The 22,549-nt window shown below is 43.6% G+C and overlaps 1 protein-coding gene and 1 non-coding gene across 3 annotated transcripts in view; one reads left to right on the top strand and one right to left on the bottom strand.

Moving 5' to 3' along the window:
• Positions 1-22,549, top strand: part of LOC135371587 (protein dopey-1-like) — a 98,975-nt gene that overhangs the window by 1,962 nt on the left and 74,464 nt on the right. For both annotated transcript variants that reach the window (XM_064605574.1, XM_064605573.1), the window contains exons 4-8: positions 4,831-5,020; positions 10,756-10,931; positions 14,848-15,025; positions 17,655-17,797; positions 18,236-18,515. In XM_064605574.1, coding sequence (XP_064461644.1) covers positions 4,831-5,020; positions 10,756-10,931; positions 14,848-15,025; positions 17,655-17,797; positions 18,236-18,515 — 967 coding nt within the window. The remainder of the gene's footprint in view (positions 1-4,830; positions 5,021-10,755; positions 10,932-14,847; positions 15,026-17,654; positions 17,798-18,235; positions 18,516-22,549) is intronic.
• On the bottom strand, positions 16,997-17,067 carry Trnas-gga (transfer RNA serine (anticodon GGA)). The gene has a single exon. It is a non-coding gene; the product is annotated as a tRNA-Ser (tRNA).

Below are 22,549 nucleotides of genomic sequence, written 5' to 3'. Positions count from 1 at the left end.
GGGTGGCCAGCACGAATATTTTGCCTTACAAGTCCACGACTGAGTGATTCTTAGCGCACCAACAGGATTCAATATACCCAGGCCTCGTTGATGAATAGAGCCTCAAGTTTTCGGGAAATATTTTTCTCTAAATTCGGGGGGTACAAATCGGGTAAATAAACGTGTGCGCTAAATTCGTGCGAATTCGGGTGAAAAAACTTCCATTACGCTAAAATCGGGGAGAAATCGGGTTCAGTTATTCAAACTAACTGTAGCGGTTTGGTACAAACGGTGATGTAACTGCATTTTTCTGCCAAACAAGTAAGTTGGTGCATTCCTACAGACATCCCAGAGAAAGCAATTTGCCGGGTAAAAATCGGGTTTCACCCTAAAGAGGCAACCTTCAATTCGGGGAAGAATCGGGTAAAACCCTAAAACTTCAGGCTCTATTGATGAAGTCACTGTGGTGCATTCTGTCTCACATTTTCTTGCGTGCACAAACAGACAGGCAAACTGAGGCAGGCAGTTTTGATGGTAATGTAAATTGGGGCATTTCCTCTTGGACAATCTGAAACTACGGTTCAGCCCATTTATTACGGTCTTCCATATAACGCTAATATTACGATTACCCATTGAAGAATGGGTAAACGAGACTCTGATATAGCGATCGTCGCGCAGATCACAGATTAGATCACACCCAACTTTTAACTTTTTCCGGCGCTCGCCTGAAGTAGACTGTGTATTCCCAAGAGTGAGTAGAGTATTCCCCAGAATACTCCAGCGGAGCATGTGTTGGGGATCGACGAGTAACTGCAGACGTACCCAGTCTTGATAGCGGGCAGGAAAACAAGAAAAAAGCACGCCCCCCGGTCATGCCGGTTCCTTTTATTAAACACCCTCAACATCGGCGCCTACTAGCGGTTATAGTTTCTAACAAGATAACTAGTAGTATCTTCTACAGCATGTGCGAGACGTTGTACTAGCTTTCTGCTGTCACGTGAGAGCCAGCTCTGAACGTTGTGTCATTTTGTGCTCCTCTCGCCACGAGGAAATCCTGTGGCTCAGCCGCAAGATATTTGTGTAGCTCCTGACAGGGCCGTTGGTGTCTTCTGTCACTGTGTAGTACGCCACTTTGGTTGTTCCGTGCGAATGCTCAATGGAAGACATGGTGGAACTTCTGCCCCATGAGCTGTCATTTCCTCTTTTTTTTTTTTTCTCCCCGCTACAGTATTCTGTGTGGATGTCTCTTGCTCGTGTGAATATACAGTGAGGAGGTCGCACCCTCTCCACATCCTTCTCTCACCCTCACATTCTTTTTTTTTTTTTTTTTCTGTTTTGCTGCATGCTCGAGTTCCTGTACATGTCTCGATGAGGGAAGGCTCACTCCTGACTGGGTTGCATTTGCTCGACAGCTTTTGTGCCGGTGTCGACCCTCATAGCGAAGTTCTGTCCCTCTCAAAAGGCAGTGAGTTGGCAGACTGTCGCACTTAAACGCGTGTCAACAAATTACCTGTGGATGAGTCTCGTTGTAAAGGACGACGCAATTCCTACAGTGAGAACGACGATGATTGTGGCACTGAATGACGAGAAATGGGCAAAGCCGTCGATCTTAAGAGGTGTGGAGCTTCATGTGATATTGGTGGTTATGTTGTCTTTGGAAAAGCTTTCGACACAAAGCTGCACGCTCGGCGTGCGTGTTGAGCGGATTTCTAATTGTACCATTCTAACTTGTTGACGTGATCCTGACCGACAATTTTGCAGAACTTAATGTATAACAATACTGTGACATAATGATCGGATTTTGCATTCCTGTCATATTGTTATATATATGGGATCGACTGTACCAGGTTTTACGGGTTCTTTGAAACTTTGTGGTAGTCCCTGATGTTGATGTGGAGGTTGATTTATAATTCAAAATAAACAAAATAACATTTTTTAGTCCAGAGTAGCGCTTTAGGTATCATTTAAGGATATTCCCGTTAATATATCAGTTGGAGACTCGTGATCGGTGATATCGAGTATGGAAACTGTGTAGGAACTAGTAATGTTTTGCCATCAAGTACTCGAATGCGAACTTTGCTTGTTCTCTGTGACTTGGGTCTTTTCATCCTAAATTATCCCTCCTCGCATTTGATAACCAGGCATCAGCACCAGAATACTGCACTCCGGGCAGACAGATCAGTGAGGATGTACAGTCGAGCCCGTTTATGATCATATTTACGGGAACACGGAATTGGTCGTTATATCGGAGTTATGGTAAAAAAATGATCTTCCGCGAGATTGCCGGTTTTGGGTCACATTAACGAATTAGAACGGCACAAGTAGAACGCCGCTAAACATGCGCGTGTTTCTTGGTAGCATTTTATCGAGCTCTAAATTGGGACAGCTTTGTGTTGAAAGCTTTTCCAAGGCCAACATACCCACCGACACCATGTGAGGCTCTTTTGAGATGGACGGCTTCGTCCATTGCTCATCATCGAGGGCCGTAATCGTCGTCATTCTCACTATCGGAACTGCATTGTCCATCAGAACATGCCTCTCCCATAGGTAAATCGTCGACTCGTGTTTGGGCGGCAACACGCAACTGTCTGCCAACTCGTGTTTTGAAAGCCACGGTGCTTTGCAGTAACGTTTTGCACCAGTACAAAATCCGTGGAGCGCGTGCAACTTCCTGTGGAGCCACAGGACTTTCCTCATCAAAATGCGTCCCGGAACCACAGTCGTGCAACTGTCCAGCGACAAAAAAGCTCTGGCGCGGCTTCAAAATTTTGCATCCAGTTCCAGTAGATATTTGTTGCGTGCCGCCAGAAACTGTTGCCCGTCGTTTGCTGAAATCCGCCAGATCTGACGGCAGATGGAAAGGGCGTGGGTGGAGGGGAGGAGAACCGCGAGGAGGAGCTATTTACGCGGGAGGACTGAAATTGAAGTTGCTTTCTTCTCAAAAGCGTTATCTGTTGGTCGCGGAACCGTTTCACGGACAATGCGCGCGCTTTCGCCATTTCGGAGCAGACGTCAAGACAACCGCGCAAGCTGCAGCGCCACCATGTGTGAGAAATCGGTGAAACCTGAAATTATGCAGATGAATATGTACGAGTCTGGGACCCGTAATTCGTTCCCAGTTACTTTTGTGATGTTCATAAACAAAAACTGCTCGACTTTTGTATGTTTTATACTTGAGAATATATATTTGCATTCCGAAACAATCTTTCGACGCATGTCCCTCAAATGAGTCGGGGAATAGCAGCCCCAGCATCCGCGACAGCGGCAAAACCTGTAGCGTGTCGCTTGTCACTTGTTATGGGGCCCCGCCTTCATGCATGGATAAAGGCACTGCGTTCAGCGCGGACAGCCGAAAAACGCGAGGGCGCCTTGCGTTTTTCGGCTGTCCGCGCTGTGAACTTCCCCTGTTATGTGTCTGTGACACACGGCCCTGGGTTGTATTTTTAGTCATGTCCAGTCTGCTTCGCTTTTTACTTATTTTACTCATTGTTTTTTCAACTTTCTCGGCTAGATAAGTATCTTTGATTGTGTGTTGCTTTTCTATTTCCCTTTCCCCCTCCCTTTCTACTGGTATATATACGTCCTGTTGTCTGGCTACTCATTAACCTGGTATCATGCAGGCTCTACACGAAAGTCTTCTTCGCGTTAATTGTAATAAAATGTTCCTACCCTTCTTACCTTCCCTCAGTGCAGTCTTGTTTGCGCAACTTCGAGCTGGCTGGAACCAGCAATTTAATAGTAATATCGGAGTTATTGTTATATCGAAGGTCGTAACAAATGGGCTCGACGATAATTATATTTTGCACTAGAGCAGAAAATTACGACATCTGGTTCAGTTTATATTCATGCATAAAATGTGACCCACGTGGCACGAAGACTGAATTTTTTTCCGAGACGAATTTAGGACTGAACATTTTTCGGCAACCGCAGTTTTGTTCTGAATTGGGTCTGAACAGAATTGGTCGAAAGGTCACGATTTTGATTTTGATAATGTGATAACCTTGGCTCACGAGCAGTATTGGGATCCGAGAAGGCCTTTAGAATTTTGATGTATCAGGCGTGATTCACCAGCATGTAACGCCAACTGTGGCCCTCTGCCGTAAGTTTATGATATCTTGGTAGATAAGTAGGTTGGTCTGTACCTTCAGACGCGTTGTGTTCTGATGATGCTGCATGAATAGGTGGCGAAACGCCTACGTTTTTAATTGTTCTTTCGACTGTCGCGTTAAGCCGGAGATAAAAGACCTTCGCTTTAAGTAAAATTATATGAGGTAGTACCTTGCCTATAAGGACTTCTAGTCATAGTAAGGTTAACTTCTGTAATGCATCGAGATCGTTTTTTTCTCGGTGGGGATAAAAGGTTCGAGTGAATTTGCAAAGAATAGTTCTTGGCTAAGTAACTTGCGGTACCTCGGTACCTCATTTGATGAGCCATGGAGTGACAATGTCGTTACGGGACAGAGGTGGTGATCAATCAATCAGCCGCGTGTAGCCTATACATCACTGCAAACTGCCTGCGACTCGTGCGCATTTATTCTTTTCAATGTGAAGAATAAAAGAGGAGAAGTGTAAGCCAAGCAACATTGGTGGAAACACCTTGCAAATAGAAAAGGTGAAATGCAGATTCAATGTTAAATTGTAGGGCTACCTCTTTCTGAGGAACTTTACAAACAGGGATGTGCATCGAATATGTGTAGGACAAAACAACGCCCAATTGCTTGCATCAAACTGTGGAAACGCTTTGAAAGGTGGAATATTTTACGTATATTTACTCGAGCCCGGTGGTGTTTTTATTATTCTCACTTGACTCTGGTCGTTCTAAGTTGATTACGGAGCTCTGATGTATTCCAGAACGGATACATTGCTGCTGAATGTGTGCATAGCGGTGGAGAAGAGGTACTTCTACGGCTGCCTATGGAAGTGCGTGTTGTGCAACCCTGGCATACGCTTGCAAGCCATCACATTTGTTGTATCCCACTACAATCGCAAGCTTAGCATGGAGGACCAACTGTACATTATTGGAACTGATATCGACTGCATGGTACGTCCTATGTGTGTCCATTAATCTCTAGACTGCTTCCCAAATTCTTTTGGATATACTACATTGAACCCTCGCTAATGCGACCACTCTCGTTCGCGGAGATTTTGGTCATAATGAGAAATGCGCTCGGTTGGAACTTTGAGACACTTCAAGACATGTAGTGATGGTAGATCTTGCTACACTCAGGAGTTCCCTTTTTGCCCACTTGGCCTGTTCTTGGTGGGAAGAAGGGCTCTCTTTAAAACGAGTGCAGATTTGCTTCTTCTGTCTAGCTATCAATGCAGACGTCTTCCTCTTCGTTCCGCCCATTCTTACGTATACAACAACTACAGCACGGCGTGACCCGGTCCCGTGGCCTTTTGGAAAGTGCTACGAGTAATCCCAAGGCCAACAACATTGGGAGTCACCCCGAACCTTATCAGTAGAGCCTGAAGTTTTCGGGTTTAACCCGATTCTTCCCCGAATTTGCACCCCGAATTTGCACCCGGAATTGAAGGTTGCCTCTTTAGGGTGAAACCCGATTTTTACCCAGCAAATTGCCCTCACTAAATTGTCTGTAGCAATGCACACTAGCTTGTATAGCAGGAAACACAAATTACATCACTGTTTGTAACAAACCAGTGCAGTTCGTTGGAGTAATAGAACCCGATTTCTCCCTAAGTTTAACATATTGGAAGCTTTTCGACCTGAATTCACATGAATTTAGAGCACATTTTTGTTCCCCCGATTTTTACCTCCCGAATTTGGAAAAAAATATTTCCCGAAAACTTCAGGCTCTACTTATCAGCCTACTTTAACGCGCATCACCCTCTGCCAGAGGCTGCTCCGAGGGTCGTGTGATTAAATTCGTGCAACTCGCTGCACTTAAAGGTTCTTAATGGTGTATAAATAATCGGTGCATTGTATGGCATGTAAGGTACGTTAACGGAGTTATTAGTTTTGTGTTTCCTCCATCCAATGGCATATCATTTGCTTTGCAACATGTCCTACCAAAATCACTTTCTTTGTGATGACAGCTTGTATGATGCAGTGAGTCACATGGAATGAATGCTAGCAAGTTTGCTACAGAATAGGGAAGTATTGCTGGTAAATGAGGTTACTCAGGAGGAGGACAGGTGATTGAAGATGGAGACAGTCAATTGAAGAATCAACATTTGAACGTTGGTTATGACTTCCTGATTTTTTTCTTCACCTTACACTGTTGGTGCCAAAATACAGAACACAGACTCGGAAAGGACTTTGCTACTCGATTGTGCACCCTGCTTTATCTCAGACGCTTCAAGAACCACGAAGGCGTCATCACGATCACTTAGGAGCATTCATTAAGGAAATTTATTCTGTTGAGATCCTGGAGCTTGTGACTTCAACTCATCATGGCTAAAGCCCCTAGTTTGTGCAGTGGAAAATTAACGTGTCCACGAAGTGGGATACACAAACCTGCAGTATTCCACGGGTAAGAGAGAGGGGAAAAAAAGTTTCAGCATTCTCCTAAGGGTAGTCCTGAAAGTTTTTCCAGTTTTGGTAACTTTTCAGTGTGCAAAGAAAGTTAGACAACTCTGACAATTTTTCTCTGATCGTTAATTTTAAACTTTTTGTTCTTGTTGTGGCACGTTCATCCGTGTAAGTGTTAGCAGTACATCAGTAGTGTCGTGTCAGGCACTGCAGTCGTGACTGATCTGGCTTAACCCACGAAAATGCTGCAGATATATTGAAATCCTTACATAATTTTGTAATATGTAGAATATTGCGCGAAAACACGAATCCGAGGGAAACGCAAGGTTCCGCGAGACATGGCTGATTCCGCGAAATTTCACGGATTCACGGAAAGCTGGGTGGCTGTTGTCATGGCTTGACAAACAGATTTACGATGCTATAGACAGGGCGAGATGGAAGATGAGGGCTGCGACACAACAATGGTGATGACTACTCAAAAGCACACATCTTGGGACGTGCGAGAGGTACTTCAACGACTGCCTACATTGACAACACTTGATGGATCTTGGTGATGAATAGGGTACTTGAAGCCATTGAGGAATTACTTGAACACAACAGAGCAGAAGATGACAATACACATAGAGATGAATCAGTTTTCAGTGGGAGCTCTGGACGAGAATGTATTTGAGAGCTCACTGTATCCCCATCAAATGACACCTGTATGATTCAAGTCCAGCTTCATCTGGTCTGGTGATACCGTGACTGAAAAGCGCAGGAAGAATGCCAGACATGATGCAAGATTGCCTTTTGCAGGGATACCATTGCTCACGTTATCCCAACTGGAACCATAAGTAAGAAAGACGAAAATGGTTTCAGGTGTCTTATCTGGGATTTTGATGTCACAGTACACAGCTACATTTCCCTTGACGTAAGTTACTTTTTGTATGGCATGAAGATGGATATTGGATTTATCCTCAAGAAATAATTCTATACTGGTGCTTCATCTGAGGTGGTCTAATCAACTTCATGCCTGAGATGCAGTAGACTCAGCAGACCTGTATGTGCATTCCTGAACCTGCAAAGTGCATTGAGTTGCACAGAAGATTTTGTTGCTCTCTGCGTAGCATATGGATCTTCTGTTGGACTACTGTTGGACAACTAAAGGTCATCATCACGAGTTATTCGCATAGTGTTCTGCAAAGTTAAGTACTTGACAGTGCTGCGCTTAATATGTGACGTTCATCTCGTGACGCCTCCACTTGGTTCAGTGCTTCTGCTTTCATCATAATTCCCTTTCTCTCTCTTCCACTAGAAGGTGTAGTACGTGAGTGAATACAAAAAAATAGAAAAAAATAGTATGGAGGAATCGACTGCATCTGCTTGAATTCGTACTACTACACGTTGCTTAAATAGCAAAACTGGATAACACTTATCAGTCATAATGTAAGGAAGGAAAAATGAAAAGAGATAATGGGAAACTACAGAAAAGTCAGTACACAGGAAGTGGGGACAATGAAAAGAGGCAGTGAAGAAAACTTGTTGACTACCCAATGGCTTGAAGGAATGGACTGGCAGTGAATACAGTGCACAATGACTTTGGAGTGGAGGCCAGGTTCCCTGTACTGTCCAACGACGACAACTGTCAAGAGCTGCGAGTGGGAACTGAATATGTATCACACACGTGACATAACAGTCTGTAATGCTCGTAACACTACACGGTGTATTCTTGGTGGAGGAAGCGTGTTTAATAGAGATGGGACGAATCCAGAATTTTTTGAATCCGAACCAAGGAAGGTTCTCCGAATCCACAAATCTTACGAATCTCGAGTCTTTCGATTCCTTTCTTTAAAAACAGTTTAGAAAGCCAAGAAGAAAAAAAAAACTTCTAGCGAAAAGTGTTTTGAAGCAGAATAGGATACCTTCGTTTAACGAAAGACAAATTAAATAATGCTTCAGTTTCGGGAGAAAATATACCAATATAGTTCTCCTTAAGCGTAATTTATTTAACGTGTTGTTCATCGACTGCAAGAAATGCATAAATTCTCGAGTCTGAATTATTTCCATAAAGCTAAGCAACAATCACAAGCAAAATCAGATGACTGTTACATTACAAGTTTCAAAGTTTTAAACCTGTAATGTAACAGTTCCTGCCTGAAGTCTTTCAGTCCAGAGCAGTGTAATCAGGGTGTCCAACCGAAATGTTTTTCGTTCCGGTTTTCGTTCCGGTTACATCATAAACGATCCGGTGCCGGTTCTGCTCCGGAGCAAAAAAATAACGGTTCATACCGGTGTTTAACCGGTTCCGCTTCTGCTGGGAATACTCATCCCCACACAAAAAAAATCAATGTTACAAAATGTAAACCCGTTTATTCAGCATACATGGTATTTAATATTAATAGTCAGCTGTGAAATTGGTAGCTCCTGGTTCCTGTAGGTTACTGTCTGTTCAAATGGGCTTTCTCATTTCTTGAAGTGCATGCTACAAACTGACTTGTTTGTCGTGATGTCATACATAAAGTACTTTCTTGCTGGGTTGGAGCGATTGCGTCCCATCCGAATGTCTGTTGCTACTGTCTAGCCAGCAAGCACCACCGCACGAGTACGACGCAAATCGAGGAACACCTTCACTCACAAACGCGCTCGACGGCTCCGTTTTATTTTCTTGGTGTCCTGTCCACAAAAGAGTTGCCACTTTGCACGGGCTTGCCCTCGCGTATACGTAAATGTATTCAACTTAGCTGCTCTCAAACAAGGGACGCGTTGCGCGACATTACCGATAAAGAAGCTGTTATGCAGCCCCCTTGTTGTTTAGTTGAGGAGAGTTTGGGGGGATCAAATTAAAACGAACACTACGGCACATTGCTAGAGAGTCACATGTACCTCGAAGTCTGTGTGCGTGCGCGAACGATAAACCATTACAAAGGGAGCCTAAGGGTCATACTATACCGACATACATTCCATCGTAACCGTAACCCTCATATAGTATCCATGACATGACTTCAGAGCACACGACGTCTCATTCGCCTATCCATAGTCCAAACCGGCGAAGTTTTTTCTTGGACCGAAAACCGTTAAATTATTTTTCGGTTTCCCTCCTGAGCGAAAAAAATGTATACGGTTTCGATTCCGTTCCAGTTCGCACCAAAATACCGTGTTTTTTTTTCGGTTTTCGGTTCCGGTTTTCGGTTCGCTCCGACACCCTGAGTGTAATAAACAAACGAAAAAATACCTGTCAGCCAATGAGGCTTTTGGCGGACTCCGGAGGTGCCAGTTTGAAAAAGAAACAAACAAACGCGGTTGGTGGATTCGCGGATTGGTGCTTTTGGCACTTGGATTTGGATTCGCGAATCTCGAATCCCTGCCTCGGATTCGAGGATTCGTGGATTCAGTTGGCACATCGCTAGTGTTTAATAATTGCCATGGTCAGTTTGTAAACATGCACCATAATGTTGACATTCATCATAATTAAACAGCATACATCTCACCAATCCAGTTTTTTATATTCCTTACATGGCATCGGATTAGTTTCCACACACCTCTTGATTTGTGCTGTGTGCAAAAATAAGCAATAAGTTTTTAAAATATTATCGTTATTACAACCAATTCTCGCTTATATCGATGACTTTCCAGGGTACAAATATTGTGCGTTATTTGACAAACCTTCCTAACTTCTAATCCTCTTAACATAACATAATCCACAGATTCGAGTCTGATGTTAGAGCCTCTTTGCACATCTGGGCACGCTTGCACGAAACTCTTTGCACTCGAGCCTATTACTTGTCAGTAAGCTTGAGCGTTGCACGCAAAAAGATTTGTGCAAACGGGTGCTGTTTTTTTATATTACAAATTGTGTTACTTTTTTGGCAGACTTGTAAGTAGTAATTGTACGTATGCAGCAAAATATTGTGACGGAAGTAAACAACCTAATTTCACAGTTTTCTAGCAGAAAACGTGTGCCACGCAACTTTGGAACTTGTCTTAGGGTTAAACTCGAGAATTTAAATAGGAAATATATTGGAAAGTGGAAATGGAATATATGGAAAAGTGGAACCTGTAGGATCGCAAATTTGGTAATGCTGGTAGAAAAATTCTTTTAGATCAAGGTAGGGAGTGAAATGAATACTTTTTGTAATACGTTGAATGTAAGTTTTTTCTGAAATGCACCCATGCATCCAAATGTTATTATTTGCCCCATTTAGTGTGACGATTAAAGTTGTGAAATGCGAGTGTTTTCTACGACCAACGAGGTGATGAAATACTTTTGCAGTCAGGTATGCTCACTAAACAATTCTTGATCTCAGGTACAAGCTTTGTGTGCTGCCCTGCAGGACACAAGCGTCCTCGTGCAGCGCAGTGCTCTGGAGTTGTTGCTTCTCGGCTTTCCTTTGCACAATTGTCAGCTGGTGTTTGAGGATCGTGCTCGTATCTGCAGCGCTGCTGTAATTGTGTTGCTTCGAAGGGATATGTCCCTTAATCGGTAAGTTACTGTGTGAGTGTAATAAAATGATGGAAATGCTGAATTTTGTGCCGATCGGTGTTGCTGCGGGAGCTACGTATAGCCATAAATGAATGTTCGTGGAAGAAGCCGCACCGAAATTGGTTTTGGTATATTTTTGGTATTTTTTGCGTATTCTTTTGTGTATGGTTGTAGTCACTACAATACCGTGTCCAGAACATGGTGTTCTTGGCTTCTAAGATCTCAACGATGAAAGATAAAGTCACTGAAAAGGTTAGCCAGCTGTAGGGATCGAACCCACATCTTCTGGATTACCTTGTTTATATCTGTTTGTATATCTTGTTTGTATCTATCCCTTCTATGTTGTTCCAGCCTCAGAACATCAGTTTCTCTCTTGTTCTAAGATCTGTGTACAATGGCAACTTTCGCCAAATAATGTGTATTGAAGACAGTCAGTTGTCTCACGACGTAAACTCCTAATCATATAAATATGTATTGAAGACATTTAGGGTAGGTGTGAATACCAAATTATGGACTGTGAATATATCTAAGATTCACTGCGAATTGAGTACGGATAGTTGGATCAGGATTTTCAATACTTCCGAGTAATACAATTTTTATATAGGATTTGATATATGAATACTATTAATCTTTTAAAAATTGTTTCTTCTCCCGTGTGCTACTAGAGTGGCAGCAGAAATTCTAGAATGTTGCTCACTGCACAGAACAAGCAGTACGGTGTACCTGTATTTTCATAAATGATGCGAATAACACGCTGAATCATTTTGACGTCCGCCTATAGTGTGCTCCCCTCTCTATACTTGTCTTAATGCGTCCACAACTAGAGTGAACCTGAAGAAGGAGGAACCAGAGACACGGAGGAGATAGGGACGGACACAAAAATTCTGAGAATTTTTGAGAATGAGAATTTTTTAGAGAAAAAAATGAGAATTTTTGTGTCCGTCCCTATCTCCTCCGTGTCTCTGGTTCCTCCTTCTTCAAGTATGCACCAGCTTGTCAGCGTCCTCTTTCTCTTTTAGAGTGAACCTGTTGTGTGGCTAGCTGTTCTGGCTGTTTTCCAAAATTTCCACTTCATTACAGTTGTCATTATCCCTTAAGCATCTCTACCATTAAAAGTTTCATCACCCCACCTAACTTTCTCTTACACCGTGTTTGCTTCACAAATTTTTGTGTAGCTAGTTTTAAATTAGTTTTAATTGTTGCATAGTTAGCTTCTAGTATTAGTTTTTAGTAGTGGTGTGCAAGTACTACTCTAATTCTCGAATTTGAAACGAATATCAGTCACTTTAAGCATTAAATTCACTCGGTTTTCTTTAATATTGGACTCTTCCCCCGATAAGAACGACATCAACCCGAAAGTGGGCTTCACCTGATTTCTGCATGGGGTGAAGCCTGCTTTATGAAATTGCCAGTGCTGCAGGACCAACACAGGTATACAGTTGTTGTTTAGCTTAAGATGATGTTAGCCCAATTTAATTGTGTATAGTTTGTCTGAGGGAGGGGCAGTGTCCCTCACACTGCACATTATCGGTGCTGGCAGGAGATGTTGATTTGATGTCTAGGAGGTTGCCTTTAAAAGGTTATACCTGCAGCTCGGGAACAAAAAGGGTGTCTTAAGGGTGTCTGTTACATTCAAAATTTGAGCAACGCAACCTCTTCAGATGAGACATACACATTCCAGCAAAGAATTTAAGGGATGTTTATAGCAAAGCTGAGCCAATTTGTTTGTTTCACGAGTGACCCATGGATCTCCAGAAACAGCTACACAACTGCCTGACATTAAATTTTGAAATCACGATAATTACCCGAGCAAAGCATGAAAAACTACTATGCAAAATGTCGTCCTCGTCACGCCAACAAATGTTTTTGGTTGTCCGAGCCCTCAAAGCTTGAGGAACCCTGCTCTCTTCTTGTAAATTGCCGGGGAAACATTGTCAGAAAGACCAAAGCACACCAGCACACCAAAATATCCCAAAGGGGGTAACTCTGAACTATTGTCATATTCTATACACATTGTTTTGTACAATATACAAATATAAAACCAAGTACTAAAACTGACTGCTGGTAAGTGATACTCTTGTGGATCGATGAATGCAGTTGAGGACACTACTATAGTAGACAGTTTCAGTTATGCTGTTCTTTTTTATATGAAAAACAGTATGAAAGAGTACCAGCATGAATGTCTGCAGCTGCACTACAGAGTGCTAGGCTTTGGTTGGAGCTGTCAGTGACTACAATCCGTTCCGATGATGCTTTCAATACACACGCACTAATGTTGACAATTACTTTGAATTTTGAGCCTAAATAATAGTTGACATAATTGCTTGTCAAGCTCTTGAATTACCAATGAAAGGCTCGGATGACGACAAGGATGTTATTCCACGTCCACCACTGCAATCTTTGCAGACGTAAAGTCTTTTTCAATACATGTAAATACAGGACCTCTGGCAGTTTTCTTTCGTTGATCTGGACTTCTAGCCCCACGTGCAAACTCTCGAACTGATTGAAACAGCTTCTTGTGAGATACAACATCTCATTCAGTGTCAAATTGAATTTTCTGAGAATACACACGAGCTTCAGGACCTTAGGAGGCCCTGACAAGGGTGCGAATGATGCAAAGTGGTCATCGCAGCAGATGTTGCTAAATTTCAGGAGCCTGTGCTTCCATGAATGCAAAGTACTTAGTCCCTAGTGAAATCTTTTTCAACTACTCATGTCTGAAATTTATTTCAGCTTACATGATCCCAATTTACTCTATGCGCTGTGGTGTCACCGTCTAAAAATCAGTGCACGTTGGGGATCACCCTCCTCACATCTGAATATATTAAAAAAGTTTTGGTTTGAATAGCTAAAGTAGTCAACTCCGAAGGTGATGCACTGTTGATATTTATGGTGTGATGACTAATATGGGAATTTTGTGGTAAGTTTGCGTTTCAAAAAAAAAAAAACTAACACTTAACAGTTAATCAGGGGTTGTGCATTTGTAGTTCTGTACACGGCATTGTTTCACATAATGTTAAATGCAGCAGTACATATTAGATTTCAGGACTAATGGCGGAAGATGCAGTTTTCTGTCCTACATTTTTTCACATAAACTCTCACAGCTTTTGGTAGAACAAGGCGAAGGAATACCTTTGAACACTAGAGGAAGCTCATCATATGCATGTTGCAGAGCATTTGTTCTCCAAAAGCAGTGCAGCAGAGAGCACTGTCTCGCACATTATGAAACCATTTGGCACTACATGGCACCACGTGTAGGTAAAAATGAGGTGTCTTCCAAAAGTGCACCGAAGGTACAAATTATCAGAAATGTGCCTTGGTTGTTACTAAACGTTTCATGAGCAAGTACATTCTCCCTTCTCTTTCTTTCTGTCTTTTTATTCTCGATTCATTTCATCATTCAGTGTCTTTGCCCTCTCACTAATCTGTCCAACTCACATTGTGTGAATGATCCAGTCCTCCAGGCAGGCTCACCGAGCATCAAAAATGCTTATCCTGACTAGAAATGGTTAAGATATGCGGTGTAAGTTCTAGACAAGAAGCAGAATAGGAAGGAACATTAAAATAATGAGGCTGAATGTTACATGTGCTGGCAGAGGTCATGTCTCTGTTTCTGCTCATGCCCAGTACAGTTTTCAGACCCACTTCTGAATAAGAACACGCGGGAGGACGTTCATTAGCACACTTGACCAGTAATTTGTGGGTTTGATTCCTGACGCTTTCTTTTTTTTACAGCTGCCATATTTGAATGTCTCATGCTTTTAGGCACCTTCAGGCTTGTGTTGTGTTTCTAAGTTTGTGTAAATCAGCCTCAGGACAGTTACATTTCACCTGTGTTTCCCTTTGACAAAAAAATCTGGGCTAATTCTATGGCTCGAAAGAATCAGTCAGCAGTTGTACCTTTTTTGCCTTCCAGGAGACTATTTGCATGGCTGTTTGGTAGTGATGGGTCAACCACAGCCAGTGGCATACCATCCTCAGAAACAGCTTCGCCTTCCAGTGAGCCTGGATCTCCCACTGGAGTGTCAACTTCTGCCTACTTCTATGCTCATGCAAGTTCCCTCCTGCTAGAAGCACTGCGCAATGTTTTCAGTGTAAGTGTTTCTGATGTCAAGTAGTTCCAACACTGTGACCAAATTGGTTATTTAGAGGAATTTGCTGCATTAAGTGTTACAGTAAAGTCGCAGTGTTACATAATACTATGGTTGCTCCAAAAGTAATGCCTCCTTGCCTTTAATGAGAAAAGAATAAAGATGTAGGGGCGACACCTACAGCATTTACTAGAGCAATTCTTCAGCTGCAGCTATTCATTTTTCCACATAAACATCTCCAGTGGCAATTCGTTTCCTCCAGCGCTGAAGAAAACACTGTACACCGCGTTCATAAAAATCTTTCCCAACGGAGTTGAGCCAGTTTCTTACAGCTGCAGTAACGGCGCCATTGTGAATGTAACATTAAGCGAGCCCAATGTCGCTCAGCAACGAAAATTGAGGTGAGGGCAAAGATCATGAGGGCATTTACCCACCTCCGCACTCTGGTGAGGTGCTGCTGTTCCTGACCAAAAACCATATTGCTATGGGTTGCAGATATTTTTGCCATATGTTTGGCTATAAAACAGAAACCACTTGGAAGATCACTGAGCATTTGAGTGCTCGAAACTGTCAGTGCTGTCACTGCGCTATCTGTAATAGGCTCTGTGCACTAAAGTTTCGGAGTACTAGTGGTGCCCCCTTCTGTGAAGGCCATTTCCAACTGGGTAAGTGGTTGAAACATGGGGGCCTCTGTGGATCAATGGAAAACGAAGATATCGACAAGTGTCAAGATCTTCCTTCACAGGCAAAATGGGTATCAGCATGTGCCAAACAGCAACGCGAGCGGCTGTCGCTGAAGTCTCGGAAAAATTGTGTGGTCAACATCTATCAACCGAAAAAACATTGGTCCACTTCTAGAGCTTGGTGTACTCTCACCTTAATATCCGGAAGCACACAAAGTTGGGCAGGTTTGAGTAACAAGTTATAGTAGTACGTACCTGTAGTTGACCAGGCCCGGTTTCATCAACACTGGTTAACGTAATGAATGTTTCAGTGACAATAATTACCCTCAGTGAATCAGAGTTAAGGGTTAAATTCAAGTTGAGGGAATGCTGATCTCCGGAGGGACTGCCGGAACAATTTTTAGCTGTGGGCCTCTTTCTGTGAACCCTCAATTTAGGAACGGTTAATGCTCCTGGATAGTTGCTTCATAAAACGAGGGTCTCAGAAATTGAGGCTTGGAGTGAGGAAGTTCTAAAGAGGGCACAGTGGACAACGCGAGCAAATTGGTCAATTGAGAGTAGATAAATTGAGACTTGGCTGTATGCTTCGTAGCTGTATTAGTATTGTGTGAAGTAAAATCAATGTCGAGCTCGTGTAATTCATAATGCTGAACATGGCTCGAAAAACATTGCAGTACAAAGGCTAAAAGACACACAGGTTACTTGCAGCTAGTTTTTGGTCCTTTTTGCATTTGTGAGTTGCGGTGATGCAGATATGCAGATTGACAAAGACACAGAATTCTCCTCATCGATGGAACCTGCCATTGAAGACAAATAACGAACCTCTGTATGTTTACCAGTTATAATTGGATCCAAAACGATCCTGATGCTCTTGAAGATTTCACACGTACATTTACTTTATAGTTGTCTGTGCCCGTTGCTGTGACATCGTGGTACTTTTCCTCATAAAGAAAATCTTTGGCAAGCATCCGTACTAGAGTGACTTTCACAGACTCTGTACATGCGCTGGGCACCCTCTTAAAAAGTCGCATAACAATCTAACAAAACAGCAGCCATTGCAGCCAGCACCCACATGCTCACCGCCTACCCAGTTGCAATTAGAGCTACCGCTGAGTGGCGCTCCAAGGCAATTTTCGGGCTGCTTAGTAGTCAAGCGTACGAAGTCTAGACGTTCAGTCTGTAAATATAACCAACGAGATTTGGCCGAGGCAGACCACACTTAGGGATGACACAAACATGTAAGCCTCATACGCCCGGAAATCAACGAATGCAACAACTCAGAGAAAAGAGGCGCTGACGCCAGGAATCGAACCTGGGTCTTCTGATTTCCGGTCAGATATGCTACCACTACACCACACCAGCACTCTGTTTCCCATGAGCCATTGAGTGCCTCAAGTACGGGGGGGACGGACAACCAACCACGCTATTCCCATTCTCTCTTACATCTTTCTCACTCACTCTCTCATTCATACACGGCCAGTACCGTGTAGCGTCTCTTTTCCCTGAGTTGTTGCATTCGTTGTAAATATAAATTTTGCTCCGAGGTTGTGTGATTTAACTGTGAGGATAATTTTGTTCGAAGCAAAAAAAGAAAATAGCAACAAACAAATGTTTGACAACTAACTGTATATGAAGCAGATGGCCAAATGCAGTCTCGCAAAATTTTGGAAAGTTTCTCATTTACAGACTGTTTGTGAAGGAATCGAGCGCAGTACCTGATGACTCTCGAGATCATCGTAAAAGGCCCTAATATGAGTGCAGTCCCTTCATTGCTTAGCAGAACAACCTCACATGTTGAGATTTACTCCTGGCATTCTAAAGCATGCTTGGGTAAAAACTGTGCATTAATTAGCCGAGTAAATGTAGTATTTGCTTGGAAACAAGCCAACGAGCTTTTTCTGAAAATACATAGCTTATGTGACTCGTTTTTTTCTTTACTGTATTTGCAGCAAAAGCCAAATGAGTTACAGACAGCGCCAGTGCTTTCTGGAAGCTTCTCTATATTTTGGCCGTACAGAATTCTCATAAGCCTGATGGACAGGCAAGAGATCACTACTGTCATTCTGGATGATATCTTAATTGATGTATTCAGGTAAAGAACTTTCACTGCAATTGTCTTGTCTAGCAAAGAAACTCAGATGTGGCCAATTTTTAGCTATTATTCCTTCGATGCAAAATTTGAAAAGAAAGAAAATATTGAAAAATTGTACCTCACATTGTAAGTGGAAGGACAGCAGAAAGTGTTTCATCCTATGCATTAAACATAAATGACTAGTCATATACTTGTGTCTACATATAGATGATGTGACAAATCGGTTGTTAGCTTCGGAAATATCTTCCCAGTTACCTACAATAACATCTCCAATTACTGTGCCAATTTTGATGTCAACAACAATCGAAAGAAACGCAGGATTATATTATTTCTTGCACCAAAGTTTGGATAAGATAGTAAAAGTTAGCGAGTGACAGTTTGTTGTGTGGCATTTTGCAGAGCCCATTTTGTGTAACATATCTGAGATGTGTGTTACAGGTCTCTCTACCATGAATGCAACCAGGGATCCTTGGCGCGTTCACAACAAGAGAAACAGAATGACCGGCCGCACTTTGAACTTGTGAAGACTGCCAATCTCTTGTTCAGTTCCCTAGAGCCAACCTATTTGTGGGGATATGTTGCCAAGGGATTTCGAGAAGCATGTAAACACCCTGACAGAACATTATCTCAAGGACTGGTGGCACAAGTTGGATCAGGGACACCCTCATTACCAGAACTCTGCATACTGTCAGAGTTCTTGCTTGATGTCATATCCTTGGTAAGACTGGATTTTTAATTACATGTTCTCAGATCGTATCCCACTTTTGTCCCAAGTTAAGTGTGCATGCAAAGTAAGCTATTGCAGCATAATTGACACGGACAAAATCGTAGAGAATGTATTCTCACTGCAGAATTGCACCTGGAACACCTTTTGTCTCTTGCAAAATTATGTTGGCTGCAGACCGTCAACTTACGTTATACAGTGGAACCTCGTTAGCGCGTACCTGGCGGGGACGCGGGAAAAGTATGTGCAAAGTGGTACTACGTCATAACCGAAAATTACTAATTATGTCACTTATCGTCACGAGAAACCCGAAAAACGCATGCCGTTATAGAAGCCACCAATTCACGATCTTTACTTCACGCTCAAACGCAGAAATCCGTGATTTTTGTTGAGCGATACGCCGGCCTCGGCACGGCACGTCGTCCTCGTCACCATCAGAGTTGGACGCCGTTTCGGGAGCAACAGCGGCGATAATGTCGTAGTCCGTCAATTCGGCTGATGTCGCGACCTTCTCTTTTACGTGCCTTACGCTCAAAACGCGAGGCTTGGCCATTGTACGATATTGCAGCAGGAACGAACAAGCGACGCACAACCATAGCTCGCCGTTTCGGGCCTTCGAAGCTCACTGTCACAATCACCTGATAAGGCGTGAGATCGGGCCGTGCTACGAACTCACGTGAAGGTCGACATGCCGATCTCACGCCTTATCAGATGATTGTGATCGTGAGCTTCGAAGGCCCGAAACTGCCGAAACGCCGAGCTATGCGCAACACGCTTACTGGCAGCGTCCCAAGAAAGAAAGATCCCAAGCTGACATGTGGTCCTGCATGACCTTGCCAGGTCATGACCCCCATTCTTTCTCCCAGAATGAAGGAGATTACAGATAAGAAAGGGGAGATATGGGGAGGATGGGAAACAATCCCCGCGTGTTCTAGAAGCCCACAGGCTTTTTTTCCGCCCCCGCATTCGCAAGGACCGGTTTCGTAAGAACAGACCAACGAAAATGGTACGCGATAAGCGACACAGGCGTCAAGAAATGCTACGTGTAAAGCGGTCATGAAATGCATTGACTTCAATGGGTGTTCGGTCGGGGAAGCCGAATGACTACTTCTAAACCGGAACTACGGCTTATGCGGGTACGCGCTAATGAGGTTCCACTGTATATACATAGATAGTGTCTGAGGTTTTTCAGGTTGTACCCCATTTGTCCCCAGATTTACCCCCTAAATCTCGCATTTAGTGGTTCGGGCAATGCCCGATTTCTCCCCGAATCAGAGAGGAGGGGGATCCTGTTCCCACGTTTTCTGGATACGTTCACTGGTGAGCTTGTCCTATGGTGCAATAAATGGGTTGCAGCAAAAAACTGCTGGAGACTGGGTACTTAAGTTCCCAGATGTACTGAGCTGCCGCCAAAACAACGCCCAGTGCCAAGCAACTGTCTGACTAGTACATCAAGAAGATGTTTGAGAAGCAAACAGTTCCAAAAACAAAGGTAGTTATTGGGAGCTAAAGTAAGCGTAATTGTCGATGAATCATCTAATGTAGCGGAAGTCTGATGCGGTAAGAAAAGCAAAATCTGTGTACCGTAATTTCATGCGTATAAGCCGCACCGCAGATAAGCCGCAGGACGCGTTTTCAGGAACGTTTTGAAAATTTTCTGGCAGATAAGCCGCGGGCAATACGAGCTGACGACTGATTTGTGCGACAAAGGAGACCATAGAGAAGGCCATAAACCCTGTGGTCCATACTCCGGGGTCGGCATAGTGTGCCAATAGCGTTTTTCATGGACTGATGGGTCAGTGGTCTTCCAAAGGACGCGAATCAGTGTCACCACTTTCGTTAAAGCTGCTTGCATGGGGGAATGCACCAGGGATCAATCTACTCGAATGTGGACCCGTCCCTGTTACGCACTGTTCGCGCATCGGCAGGGCAGTGCTATTCCAGAGACACTGTCGGCCCTTTTGTTAGAACTGGCGCATGGGGAGAATGTCAGGACAAAATAGTCATCAGATAAGCCGCACCGGTGGATAAGCCGCGGAGTGCCCATGAGAAAAAAAAATTGCGCATAAGCCGCGGCTAATACGCGTGAAATTACGGTAATCTTGTTGGCGTTGGCATCAGTCCCTTATTTTTTCCGTGCCCACACAGACAATAGGTGATCTCTGGTGGAATGGAGCATTTCTACTACTATACTTGCAAGCACTTGAAGGTCATGCTCTCTGCCATACATGCACATAATCTCAGTCGTTATGCACGGTTAAACATAGAGTAGTCCCTCGTTAGAACAAAATCGCTTTTTACAAATTATCGCTTATGTATTTCGAAGCTTCACCGGGTCCCGATCGAAATGCGTGAATTTTGAACCACTTTATTCAAAATTTACCGCGAGCCAGCTCCGCATAGTACGAAAATGCAAGACTCTGGAGCACCTTGCTGCAGAGTCCCACCGTCAGCAACATCCCACGACTTAGTCACGCTAGACTACAACATGTGCTTTTCGTTGTTTCCCTTTAGAACGCACGAAGGAGAGTGAGAGCGGTCGCGTACGTGCACGTGCATGTGATGTGCCCGTAGCGGTTGGGAGGGGAAGTGTTACTTTGCTTTCGGCATAACACCAAAGAAACACCCAGGCCTGTACGGAGGTGCTTTAACTTTGGAGCAGAAATTCTCCCTCATCTGTCAAGAAGAAAAGGGTCAACGGTCCAACTCTGCCATCGCAAAGGCAAATGTCGCTGAGGACGTAAGCTCCCCTTGCTGGTAGTCAGCAAGGTAGAAAAGCCGCGAACTGTACTGTACGCGAACTGTACTGCAACTTTCGAAACTGTACTATGCCGAAATGGCAGAAGGATGACGGTGGCCATTTTTGACAACTACGTGCGACTTCTGGATTGCAAGTTTGCTGCTGAACAGCGCAACGTCGTGTTTGTCGTTGAAAATTGCCCCGGTCACGGCAAAATTAAACATCTGATGGCTATCACTTTGGAGTTCTTGCCAGCGAACACGATGTCCGCCCTACAACCCATGGACCAGGGTATTCGATTCTTTTGCGCTCGTGGATGGGGACGTGCCCGTTGTTGGTGCCACCACGGATGAGGAAATCGTCGACATTGTGTTGGGTGCAAAGAGTCCAAACGAAGACTCTGAGGACGGACCACGGGAAGTTCCATCGACGGCGGAAACCCGTGACACACTTCGTCTTTTGCGCGACAAAGTTGAATGTGGTGAGGGTGGCTACACACTTATGCAGTGCCTGAAGAAACTGGAAGTTGCACTGTTGCCGCCCTGCAATACCACCTGGCAATATGAGATTATGAGCTTTTTCTCACCACAATAAAGGTTTGCAAGACTGGTCTTCTCATTGTCTTCTTGAAATTTCCCGCGCAATTTCCGCACAATTTTGGTCAAATTACACAAATACAGCTTATATCGAATTTCTTTCCGGTCCCGACGACTTCCTTATAACGAGGGTCTACTGTACCACGCTCCCACTTCGATGATGTTCCTGATGTTCCACTGTTCAATGATATGGTTCCTGAATGTGCCTCCTTCCTACCCTTTTCAATAAGAAAAATGGAGTCTTACGTCTGTTATTGTGGTTTTACCAGCTGCCAGGAGAATTCCGATTAGTACACGTGAGCGAGCATTTTCTTGACAATCGTTACGTTGAAGTCTTGTTTACATGTACTGTAATTTCACGCGTATAAGTAGGGAGTGACTCTTTTGGGTTAAATGCCTTTCTCAGATTCGGGGGGGGAATAAAAATCGGGTGCTATTTTTAAATCTGTTTTTCGTGGAGAAATCGGGCGATAATTGTGCCTTCGGGTGTTATCGGGTGTTTTTTGTTTCTCCTCTTGTCTATTAGTTCCTTTCCTAATCTCTCTCTCTCTTTTTTTTTTTGCCCGAAGTAATGCCCGAAGGCATAGACAGTGTTGACACACATGGATGTATTGCTAGGAACGTAAGTGACCAAATCATACATGTGTTACACATGGCAACCTTTGTTCGTCTTCAGTAGAAACATCACTTGA

This window comes from Ornithodoros turicata, unplaced genomic scaffold (genome assembly GCF_037126465.1).
Source record: "Ornithodoros turicata isolate Travis unplaced genomic scaffold, ASM3712646v1 Chromosome113, whole genome shotgun sequence".
NCBI classification, from domain to species: domain Eukaryota; kingdom Metazoa; phylum Arthropoda; class Arachnida; order Ixodida; family Argasidae; genus Ornithodoros; species Ornithodoros turicata.
This window is presented reverse-complemented; position numbering and strand designations above follow the sequence as displayed.